At 48.7% G+C, this 12,158-nt stretch overlaps 1 protein-coding gene across 1 annotated transcript; it reads right to left on the reverse strand.

Annotated features, from left to right (window-relative positions):
* Positions 1-4,453: 4,453 nt before the first annotated feature.
* LOC147601158 (gallinacin-12-like) lies at positions 4,454-5,992 on the reverse strand. The gene is made up of 2 exons (XM_086745304.1): positions 5,522-5,992; positions 4,454-4,927 (listed from the first exon to the last, which is right to left on the reverse strand). Exons 1-2 carry the CDS (start codon positions 5,652-5,654, stop codon positions 4,779-4,781), a joined length of 282 nt encoding a protein of 93 aa, XP_086601430.1. The 5' UTR covers positions 5,655-5,992; the 3' UTR covers positions 4,454-4,778.
* Between the last annotated feature and the right edge of the window lie 6,166 nt (positions 5,993-12,158).

A 12,158-nucleotide genomic window follows, 5' to 3' on the forward strand; every position in this document is an offset into this window, starting at 1 on the left:
CAATTGCTAGAACAGCAGCTGGACTTGTTCCCTCTGGTGTGGTCCTTACGTCGTGTTGGCCTCAGCCTCTGGTGAACCTACTGGGGCTTGTCCAGAGCCTCCTGCTCTTCCCCACTCCCTAGACTCCCACCAGACGTTTTTTTTCAGAGCCCACCATACACAAAGGCTCATCTGTGCTCATCAACACACGGCACAGAAATTAGCTCCTGAGTGCCTTGGAGGTTTTGAGGTTGGGGAGGAGTCAAGTCAATCTGCATCCACCACACAGCCCCAGACGGGAAGGGTGTCTCCATTGGCTTCATCTGCCTTTGGGTCAGGACTTGAGCAGCTTGATTTTTAAATGCACCCTGGGATAAATTTAAGCCAGCAGGAGCAAATCTTTTGGTGAATGAACCCTTGCCAGCCTGCAGTGCCACCTCTATCTCCTCATCTTACCGGTGGCTTTTTACCAAACCCCAAGCCGAGCAAGCACTGATACAGCCCTGGAGTTCAGGCGGTGAAGAAGTGACCGTGGGCTCAGCTCTGGCCCAGAAACCCACTGTGGCCATGGGCAGGCTTTTGTTACAGAATGCAATACAACCATCTCCACCCAGCCTGTGGGATCATCCACCTCCTGCCTTAAACAGCGGCCTTATGGGGAGCCTGAATTAGAGTAAGCACAGCACATTTCGGGTATTTACCTCAACTTTTCCCCTTCTCTCAGGCTATTTTCTGGTCTGAGAAGTTTTACATGGCCATATCTTCCAACAAGGAGTTTCATAGGTCTGCAACCAGTTGCACAAAGTAACATTTTTTTTTGTTTGTTTGTTTTTTTTTAAATGTGTCTCCTACCAGTTTCGCAATAGTTCTTGTGCATGATGACAGCGTGAACAGACAGACCCCATTCACCCTCAGCACGTTTCAGCAGACTTACCTGATCCTCTAGACTTCGGCCATATCCCCCCTAAACCACTCAATGCCAGTCCTGCTCTGCAAAAGATGCCTCTGGAGTCAACTCCGTTCAGGCCTACGGGCATCTGGTGGGTCATACGTATCCCTTAAAACACGTAGATCTTCAGGCTCATGAGGTGTCTAAGTGCTCACTGAAGTGCATGGAGATCTAGCGCTTGTGTCAGTCACCTAAACAGCTTAGCATTTGGGATGCTCTGGGGTGCTCAAGATGCCCACACTGGGCTGGTAGGTGTGACACCAGATCTATGTGCCCTTCTGCTGTGGCAACTGGAGGTCAGGGCCAATACCCTGGACATCTCAAAGGCTTCTAGTACTTGGTGTGTAAACTACATTGGCAGCTAGACTTCATGCTGCCCTTGTCCTGCACTGTGCTTCACCTATGAAACCCGTTATGTTCCTGGTCTCATGGCCTTCTGCAGTGTGTTTACTCTCTAATTGGAAAAAAAAAAAAATTCATTTTATATGGTGCGAATCTGCAAATCCCTCCTTTCTCCCTATTTTTTTTTTGCCCCATGGCAAGCAGACACAGCACACCTTTTGTCCTGCATGACCACCTCCAGATGTCTACTACAAACAGTCCTTGGCACGTACCCACCTCCAAATGGTGCCAAGGAACGGTTTGGCAAAGCGCTAGTTTGCTGATTGCATGGGTGGGTGTCTGATAACGTCTGAGCCTGAGCCACACGTGACTCGATTTACTTTTGTAGATACAGCCTCCGAATCCAGACCAGCTTTATCTTCCTTGCACGCCCCTGGAGCTGGGCTGTGATGATGTCTTTCTCTCCAGAGGAGGTAGAGGAGCAGCAGGGTGCGTGGGCTGAATACGACCTCCTTTCTCCTGTACGGGGGTGAAGGAAGATCCACGCACGCAGGTAGTTGCATCGGTTTGCGTGGGATTGCTGGGGACATAAGGGACAACCTAGATGGAAGGTGCTTGCCCAAGATTATGAGAGCTCAGCTTCCCTGAACTGGAGCCCTGCTCTTCTGCTCCTGATCACACAGCTCCCTTTACAATGGCATGTTTAGGGCAGAAGCAGAGGGTTTCATCTCTGTCTGGTGCTCTCTGCCAAACAAACACTGGCCTGTTGCCTGGGAACAGCAGACAAATTCCAGCGAGGGGGACGTTCATGCCGTGCTTTGAGGAACGAACGTCTCCAGTTATTCATCAGGCTTGTGCTGGTTGACAGACCGGGCATGAGGGTAGGGCTCTACCCTGGCTGCAAAGGTCCCAAATATACCTCCCAGGATGTCTGGATGTTTTCTGGGTCTCCCTTAGGAGCCGGTATAGGTCTGCTAGGGTAATACTGAAGAATCCCTGTTTTTGTAGCCACCTGAGCTCTGGCAGGTACAGGCAGCTGGGATTAAAGCTTCAACCAAGCCTTTCCTACAAAAGTGTTCTTCCTCATTTGACTTTCTCCCATGAGGGCAAAAACCCAATGTCTTTTCAGAGTGGGCTGCTAGCCCAATTTAAATTCTCACCAGCCTGCAGCTCTTAAGGGATGGTAGACTTCACTTTCTCATTTCTTCTGCTGTTCTGGCTTCCCCTTTAGCTCGCCTGCCCATCCCTTCTACTCCTACGCGCAATCTTGAGGGCAAAAGGTTGGATTCAGATGAACTCCACCGTCTACATGTGGGTCTACGCTCTGGGAAACGGTCCCAGTCGGACAGGACTACTGGTAACGGGTGGAAGTCCTCTGGCAAAGAGTCACCCTGGGGTTGCTTTGTACTGACTGCCTCAAACAATGAATGTTTTTTTTTCTTTTTGGGTATAAAGGAGTGGAAAATGGTGTTTGAGGGCCTGTTGGAGTGGAGCGTCATGGTGAATGAAAACAGGTGCCATTCTCCACCCGCCACCATGTCCTCGGTGCGTTCCTCCCTCTGAGTTAAATCAGGGAGCTGGAAGGGAAGACCATTCATCTCATTCATCAGGCAGAAACAATGATGGATTTTTAAATTTTTGTTGCTTTTTTTTTTGGGGGGGGGGGGGTGTTTTACTTTTTTTTTTTAGGGTTACTTCCAGCCAGATCAGCAACCAAGGGAACACGCAGCCTGGGCAGAGTGGGACTGTGCTTTTAGCAGCAGCTGGCATTTAAATTACTGCCAGAGGGATGGTGCTGCCTATAAACCAAGCATTTCCACCTCCCCTGACTGAAATTTGGCCAACAGGTCCAAAATGTATAGGGCCGGGAAGTGGCAGGGAGATTTACAAGATGGGTTGCATAAGCCCATATGTTTCTCTTTCTTAGGAGACCGGGCTATAAACATTGCGGCTAAGCATCCCTTGGATAAGAGACGTGCATAATGAATTTTGTGGATGAGCACGAGAAACAAACTGTTTGATTTGGAAAGGCGCCTTGATTTAAAAGCCTGCCTGTGCTGTGCTTGTGCATCCGCATGCCTCGGAGAGACAGGCTGGATCCGGGGAGGAGTTTGGCTCCAGATTCAGCCCCGTCTCTGTTTTCAGCAGCGGTTCCCAAGCTGACAGCTGGCTCTGGGTAACCCGCCTCTTCTGATGGTTCATCCAACTGCAAGGGATCTCCAGGGGAGCACTGGCATCTCCCTGCATATGTTGGTGTCCTGGACTGTGTTGTGATGACCTGAGGAGAATAGCTGGGCTGCTCGCAGGAGAACGGAGTCGCTCGGATGAATTAATTGTTGGACCTCTGGCGATGGGTCCTGACCCTGGTGGAGTCAATGGGAATTTTCCTGTTTGATTCATCACAGCAAGAATTTCATCTCCCAGGGAGGACTTTTCCCTGGCTCGGACCAACACCTCGGCTAATTGGCATAGCTCTCTCATTACATCATTGTTTTCTTGCTTTCACAGAAATTATCGACCCAGAGAGGAATATTTTACCTGGAAAGGGAGACCAAGAGCTGACTGACAAAGGCACGGGGGTGTCAAAATTTCCTGCTGAAAAAAAACACAGAAGGGCTGAGAGTGGATCTGGACAGCTAATAGATTTAGGCTGATGCAGCTCGTAGGCAGAAAGCTGTTAGGTATCCTTCCCCACCATGTTCAAAACAAGCAGGTCTGGGCTCTTCCGTGATCTTGCTGCATTGTGGAAGAGGGATGAACCTGGGACAGCCTTGCTGGGTTTTGCATTTTCTGGTCCAGGTGGACCATGGCTGATGGACAGCACATTCCTGCTATGAAACCCGTGGGGAAAGGGGTCTGTATGCACGTGGGGAATCCTTGCTCCCTTTTTGTGCCCTATTTCTCCAGCCAGCCCTCCCAGTGCCTGTAAGAGCCTGGCACAGCCTGAGAAGGAGGAGCAGCATGGAGCTTGCCTGAGAAACACAGACTTTTTAATGTCTTTTGCACAAAAAGTGATGGAAAAAAAGACTGCCCAGCTGCAATTGTTTTCTCTGAGAAGGGAAATAAAGAGACAAAGCCACCCTGCTCTGCTGGGAAGGTGTGGACCGCCGTGTTCACTCCCAGTTAGCTGGAAAAAGCGCATCCCACTGCAAGTCAGCAGGAGTCACAGGCGGGCACTTGCCGTTCTGCTAAACTTTAGGTTTATTGCTTTCAGGTATGGAGAAAGGCAATTTCTCATCTGTGCATGACAAGTAACAACCAGATGCCAAAAGGGACAATATATATTCCAAGTGGCTCCAATTTCTTCTTTTCATAGTTTTACCTAGAAAGTCACAGCAAAAATGAAAAAGCGACGTGTTCAGAAGTTCACAAGTGAATCCACAGTCACGTTCTCCTGGGGGAGCAACAGTCACAGAAAGGTACAACACTTCTTTCCCAACAGCAGCTCGTTGCTTGCTAGCAGAGCCTGCAGCCCTTCACGTGCTGCGTTTTGCTCCTCTGGAAACCTTCAGCTCTTTGCTGGAGTGGGTGATAAACTTTTACAACAAAGAATGATGGGTTCAAAGCAGTAGCTACTCAGATATTCACCAGAAATGCAGTTTCCGACTCGGCACAAGCCCCCTTCATGGTTACAGTCTTCTGGTCCATGAGCATCTCCTGTATAAAGAAGCGGCAAGCTGGTGGGTCAAACGTGTGGTGCTTCCCCTGGCACCATGTGCCCAACCAGCCAAGCCAGGACTGCGAGTATGCATGGACCCTGGGCATGTGCTGTCACAAGGGGCATACTCGGGATCCCTACCCCAAAGGACAATTTCAGACATATATGTCAAAACACCCAAGTTGCAGAGCCAACCTGACTCAAGGAACATTTTATCAGGCAGTTGTTTTTTCAAGACATTGGTAAAGACCACGCACGGGAGGTCAGACCGGTTGTCCTCACCCCACCAAGGAGGCAACGGCAGCCTGAGAAAAGGCAGAAACATTTTCCCAGGGCACACAGGACATCTCCTCCCTTCTCCAACCCACCTGCTCCTAGAAAGGCAGTGAAGTGCCCCATTTTCACAGTTTCTGCTCTACTTACTTTTGCATTTTCCCACTTACCAAAGTGTCTGACCCACTGTCTCATCCAGAAACCCGAGGGCACCTTTCCCCCTCAGTACCTATAACATTTTGATTTGATTACACAATAAGAGAAGATTATTCCTGTTTCCAGATACCTCTGTTTGCCGCCCTCGGTCTTTCTGGTCTTACCGTGACCCATCAAGGAGACGAAGATTAAAATGAACCAAAGGATCCTCATCGCTTTGGCTCCACTGAAAAATTTCAGGGCTGGGTGTGAGATTTTGCAGAAGCCTCTGCGTGCTGCCGGCGTGCTGGATGGCATCCGGGGAGAGGGAGGGAGTAGGCAGGAGTTAATTGTATTCCAGTTTTGGGAGTAACGCTCGCTGCTGAGAAACCCTCCGTGTCGTTCTGACCCAGTGCTGTGGCTCCAAACAACGTCGACTTGCTTCACGTCCGCTGGTTATCGGCTTCCCTGGTTCTTCTCCCCGGCAGCTGGCATTTTTTGGCTGGTCAATTGCCAGCTGCAGGCAGCTGGCTGGGAAGAAAAAGAGGCTCAGGGGGATCCTCTGCCCTTCACCTGCGTCCGGCAAAGTCCCTGGGGAGATGATGGGTGGGAGGGTGGCAGCTTGCAAGGAAAGGCTCCTGAGGAGCTGCAAGGAGGAGAACAGGGTGGGCTAGGAGCGATTCGTTCCTTATCTGAGCTTGTGTGAATATTTCCTCCAGCTGAAACCTGGGTGTGATTTTTTTTGCCTGCCAAAAAGGCTATTCCAGCTTTGGCTTCTGAGGAATTTGGGAGGCTTCATTCCTGAGCGTGATGAGGGCGCAGCAGCGGTGGAGGAGGTAGCCGGTTAGCTCAGCAATGCCCCGCGGGATGGCAATTATCTGATAGATGGGCAGCTCCTGCTGTAAAATCAGCGTGTGGTATCCCAGTTACCCTCACCGGCTGCTGGCCCTGCCTGGTCCTGCTGTTTGTCGTCCCTTCAGCTGTGTTAATATAACTGCTTGTGTGGATACAAGAAGGACAAAAGAAAAATTTCATTTGTCTCTAGGTTCAGATGGATTAAAACTAATTGTTCAAAAGCCACCATTCCTGATGTAAGGCAGTCAAGTGCTGGCAAATCCCTCATTTTCCTTGTCCACTTATTATTCTGGTGACTCGCTTACTCCATGGTCACCTGGATCAGAAACAGGTCCAACCACCCTCTGGGAGTGATAATAGACCCGTAGGAGTGGGATTGCTCCCTGAGGTCTAGAGCAAGGAGCTGGTTTGGGACCTTCACACAACTGTTTGCACATCATGGGGTTTGGACTCTGGGCGATGTGGTGGGCAAACCTGTAAGGCAGGTCTGGCAAAAGAGCTGGAAGCTGTGGACCATTTTGTGCTAGAGAGATACTGATCTCCGAGGAACAGCAGAGTCAGCAGACTGCCTGCTGCAGTCTGGTAATAATTTCCAGGTGGACCTGCTCAGGTTTTGCAGAGAATTTTTCTACCTCCTCTTTCCAGGCTGTCTTTTTGATGTGTTGCTTTTTCAGTGCATATCCACTCCAACAGAAGGGTGTGGGCTTGATTTTTCCCTGAAGCCCCCTCCCAAGCAACATTAGTCCCCTCTCCTCATCCTCTTCATGCCTTATATCTGATGACAAAACTTGGCTGATCCCACTCTTCGTGTGATGTGTGTGAGGGTGAGATGTACCCTCTCTTGAAAGGGTTGCTTGCTATTTCTTGCTGTTTCTGAGGCTGGAACATGTGTGGTAGGCCCGGACCCTTCACACGCTGTCCCAGAGGCTGGTCCACTCAGTAAGGATGCAGGGAAGTGAAACAACCTCTGAGCTGGAAGAGAAACTTTCCTCCCTGTGGCCCATGACACTGTGTATCATGTCAGCCTTGCAAAGAGAGTTTTTTTGACCTGGGGTGGCAAAAGAGGGTGCACATCTGGATATCTTTTGTGACTGGATGGTGGGGTAAGAGTTTGCATGAAAGGGACAGGAAGTATTACGGTCTTGCAAAAAAAAAAAATGAACTCCTTACCTCTTTGCTTTTTGCCTCTGTGAAATAATCATTGGCTTCTTGAGACAGCAGTTCCTGAAAGGGACTTAGAATCATAGAGTCATAGAATCTTTAAGGTTGGAAAAGACTCCAAAGATCACAAAGTCCAACCATCAACCTAACATCACCATGCCTACTAAACCATGTCCCAAAGTGCCATGTCTACACGTTCTCTGAACACCTCCAGGGATGGTGACTCCACCACTTCCTTGGGCAGCCTGTTCCAGTGCCTGGCCAACTCTTTCAGTAAAGAAGTGTTTCCTAATATCCAACCTAAACCTCCCTTGCTGCAACTTGAGGCCATTTCCTCTCGTCCTGTCACCACTTACTTGGAACCAGATACCAACACCCGCCTCCCTATAACCTCCTTTCAGGCAGTTGTAGAGAGCAATGAGGCCTCCCCTCAGTCTCCTCTTCTCCAGACTAAACAATCCCAGTTCCCTCAGCTGCTCCTCATCAGACTGGTGCTCCAGACCCCTCATCAGCTTTGTTGCCCTTCTCTGGATGTGCTCCAGCAACTCAACGTCCTTCCTGTATTGAGGGGCCCAAACAGCACACACAAACCAACAATCTGTTAGAATCAATTAAAAATCAGGTTTGAAGTGACTTCTAAAGATCTCTAGTCCATCCCCGTGTGTAAAGTGTGGCCATCTTCAAAGCTACATTCTCCCAAGGACATGTGCACCGTGGATTTACAGTGCACCACACGTACGCTATACAGCCACGGATATCTAAGTGCTATCACTGTTGATAGCATCTCCTCTGTGTTCTCTGGGTCAAGTGGTGTGGACAGGCTCACCACCATAGGTTGCGATTCTCCACCTGGCTGTCCCAAGACAAGCACACAGCTGGTTTACTCCAGGGTGGAAATGAGGTGTAAATGGTTATAAACGCAGTACAAACGATCCGGTACCCAACGTGCAAACCAAGGGATGGACGAACATGTTAGTACAGGTGCACGTTTGTGTTAACTCCAGAGGTTACTCGTGCAAAATTTTGTAGCTGGACTGGGGAGAAACATTTCTTTATGAAAATGGGGGCAGCAAAGGCAAGATACTCAGTGCCAAGGTTTTGAGGGCAATAAGTCTTTTCTTACATGGATAAGCAAGATACTTTAGAGCTTTTTGGCATAACTGGGGTATACACCTCAGCAAGTCCCTCCTCCCACCCCCAGATAACCCTGGTCCACGGAGAGCAGCCAGCGATGGCTGTGTGTGTCTTAGGAAGGGTGGAGGAACATGGTGCTGGCTTTAAAACCCTGACGTAACAGTTACTGGATGCACACCATCTGCAAATCTGAGCACGGTCCTTTCTGTTTGGCATTGACCCAGGCTCTTCTAAGAAATGATAAATGCTTGGCTGGACAGCTGCAGCCACTGGGACCTTGTCCTCCACCAGTCTACATGGCTGCTGGTCTCCTTCACATCCCCAGATCGCTCCATGTTTTTGGTTTGCAATGTGCCTTTGCAGGTAAGTGAATTGCTTTCATGTGAGGGCTTTCATCCATAGCTATGGTGACCTTGGTGAGTCCCTCAATGAGTTTCTTTGGGAACTGTGCAGAAAATGTACCCTTTCCTGCGAGCTTTATCTGTATGCAAGCCCTGATTTGGGGCTAATAGTAGGGTCTTTATACTTTGCTGATTTCTATTAGATGGCACCTCGGTGGAATCTAGCAAGCCATGGAGCTTGCTAGAGGGAAGGGATGCCATCCAGAGGGACCTTGACAGGCTGGAGGGGTGGGCCTGTGAGAACCTCATGAAGTTCAACCAGGCCTAGTGCAAGGTCCTGCACGTGGGTCGTTGTAATCCCAGGCACAAATACAGGCTGGGTGGAGAATGGATCAAAAGCAACCCTGAGGAGAAGGACTTGGGAGTGCTGGTGGACGAGAAGCTCAACATGAGCCAGCAATGCGCCCTTGCAGCCCAGAAAACCAACCACAAACTGGCCTGCATCAAAAGAAGCTTGGCCAGCAGGTTGATTTTGCCCCTCTGCTCTGGTGAGACCCCCCCGCAGTACTGCATCCAGCTCTGGAGCCCCCAGCATCAGAAGGACGTGGAGCTGCTGGAGAGGGTCCAGAGGAGGCCACAAAGATGATGAGAGGGCTGGAGCAGCTCTGCTGTGAGGCCAGGCTGAGAGAGCTGGGGCTGTTCAGCCTGGAGAAGAGGAGGCTCCGGGGAGACCTGAGAGCAGCTCCCAGTGCCCAAAGGGGGCTGCAGGAAAGGTGGGGAGAGACTCTTCAGCAGGGCCTGTTGTGACAGGATGAGGGATAATGGCTTTAAACCAGAAAAGAGTAGGTTTAGATTAGACCTAAGGAATAAATTCTTTACTGTGAAGGTGGTGAGGCAGTGGCACAGGTTGACCAGAGAAGCTGTGGATGCCCCATCCCTGGAAACATTCAAGGCCAGGCTGGACGGAGTTTTGAGTGACCTGGTCTGGTGGAAGGTGTCCCAGCCCACGGCAGGGGGCTGGAATGAGGTGATCTTTAAGGTCTTTTCCAAATCAAACTATTCTATGATTCTCTGATTCTCTGACTAAAGCCCATTTATTGACTTCATTTGATTTCAGCAGGACACAAGGTAGGCTGCAAGTCAAGTTATTTCATTAAAAAAACAAACAAAAAAAAGAGGTTTAAAAAGTTTTAATTAGAAAAAAATATGTTTTGAAGTCCTCTCATGCATTTTCCTATTATCAAAGCTTGAACTCCTTGGATATATCTTTACTAGTAAACAAAACAGGGTAGGACACAAGCACTGGGATTTGATCATCCAAACAGAATTGCCTGGCTTATTTCTGGAAAGATTCTTATTCCAGGCTGTTTCTCTCACAAACAATTGTCAAGTGTGTCTGGGATCAGGGATCGCTCCCACCAGGCAGTCTGGATGTGGCCGTCTGTTTCTGGAGAACAAGAGAGGATGGATATGGCCAGATTACGACATTTGGCTTCAGGGTCAGAGAAGAGACTTTGAGACTTCTCAGTTTACTAGAACACATGTAGCAATTGGTATGAAAAAGTGCCAAGTTTTCTCAGAGTGAGGTGCCAATTTGGAAGACTTGGGTTCTATCCCCAGCATGCACTGACTGGCAATATGACCTCAAGCTTTGAAGTCATTAAGAGAACTCAGGAGCTTAGGGCTACAATTCTCAAATGTGCTCAAATTCTTTGTGGAGGCAAGGCACAACTGTTTGCCCAAGGGTACATCTCTCCTCCAGTTCTTGGTGTGTCTGGGTTTCGTCTGCAAATGGTTTCTCTGCTATCTTCCCTCATCAATGAATGTTCTTTGATCCCCATCCCTCCAAAATACCCTCCAAAAAAAAAAAGGAAGGAGACAGCCAAAACCATGACGAAGACCACACTGACACTTTACTGTTGTAGACCATCCAGCTCCAGTGCCTTAGCCTGGTTTGGCTTCTTTTGCCTCAGAGACAGCCAGAGCAAGACCAACATTTGCTTTGTGTCCACACTTCAGTAAAGTGCCTGAGTGGTGCAGTGCACATCAGTTCTTCATCCTTGACATTGCCCAAAGGACATCCTCTTTATCATGCTAAACTCTTGGTCTTGCTGCATTTGACCCCTCGTCCAGAGCCTAAGCAAAAGAAGCTTAAAAGAGTGAAAGAATCTCTTCGGGGATGAATCTGCTCTGCTTTGATGTAAGCCAGGAGTAACTGTTCAATGTCAGCGTTTCAAAGACTTGTTGGTATGAACGTACAAACTAAAAAAAAACCAGGGACCAAGATCAATCTGGACAGATTTGAGTTGGGATTGGGGCGAAGCGGTTGTGACCTCTCCAATAGTGTGGAGGTGGAGGCTTAAGACTCCAGCTTCGCCACTTGATGTGATCTGGAATGTTATTTTACCTCTTGTGATCAAACATATGGGATTAACGCATCAAGAGGGGCGTGGGCAGCAGGTCGAGGAAGGATGTTTCTCTCTGACAGTACAATGTCTGGCATCAGGGTGAGGCATAGAGCCAGGGACAGCAGCTTCCTACAGACATAGTCACTGTCACAGTTTTCTCAAAAAACCCTCAGTTTCTTATTAAGTTAATGAAAATTGGCTTCTCCTACCCACCTCTGAAGCAGACAAGCCATCTGGAGCATTGCTTCTCTTTCCACATCTTTCTGCCCTCAATTGTCCTTCCGAGACTCCTCCAGGAAGAGCTGCTGACATTAAAAACTCCTAAAATAATGCAGATCAACTGGTGTAGGCAGACCATAATCCGGGACTGGCATCTGCTGCATAACACTTATATATTTCTGGGATTTTTCCTCCCTTGAGACTCTTTTTTCCCTATGTCTAGTTACGTAAATTTCCCTCTCTCTTGTCTAGCAAAAATAAAGGGCCGACAACAGTCGAAGCCAAAATGCTTAAAAAAACTCTTGAATAATTTTTAAACCTTTCTTCCCATTTAGTATCCATCCTAGGTAAAAAATGTGGCTTCAGGAAGGGTTCCACCGTTTCCAGCTGCAAGCCACACACACTTTCCTGATTTGTGATTCAGACTTGGGGAACACCTACACAAAAATACTCCTTGAACGACCAGCAATAGACATGGCAGGAAACACCCCCAGAGATATTAAAACAGTGTAAATAATTTCTTGCAGCATAAATATACTTAGGAGAAAATACATCAAATTAGTTTGAACAGCTCTAGGTGTCACTTGAAGAGCGTCCATCTCCAATTACTAAGAATCCCTGTTAAGCCCTTGGTTGGTTACCTAGACATCACACGGAGAGGTGATGCTGCTACAGAAATAAGATTTTCCCGTTGGCAGAGGTTG

Source organism: Chlamydotis macqueenii, chromosome 3 (genome assembly GCF_036417535.1).
Source record: "Chlamydotis macqueenii isolate bChlMac1 chromosome 3, bChlMac1.mat, whole genome shotgun sequence".
Taxonomy (NCBI): Eukaryota; Metazoa; Chordata; class Aves; order Otidiformes; family Otididae; genus Chlamydotis; species Chlamydotis macqueenii.

Bases quoted from the DNA above. Each gene is read 5' to 3' on its own strand.
- LOC147601158 (XM_086745304.1), bottom strand. From the start codon at position 5,654: ATGCCATCCAGCACGCCGGCAGCACGCAGAGGCTTCTGCAAAATCTCA. The intron at 4,928-5,521 runs GTAAGACCAGAA...TTCTTTATACAG, and splicing joins CGTCTCCTTGATGGGTCACG to GAGATGCTCATGGACCAGAA.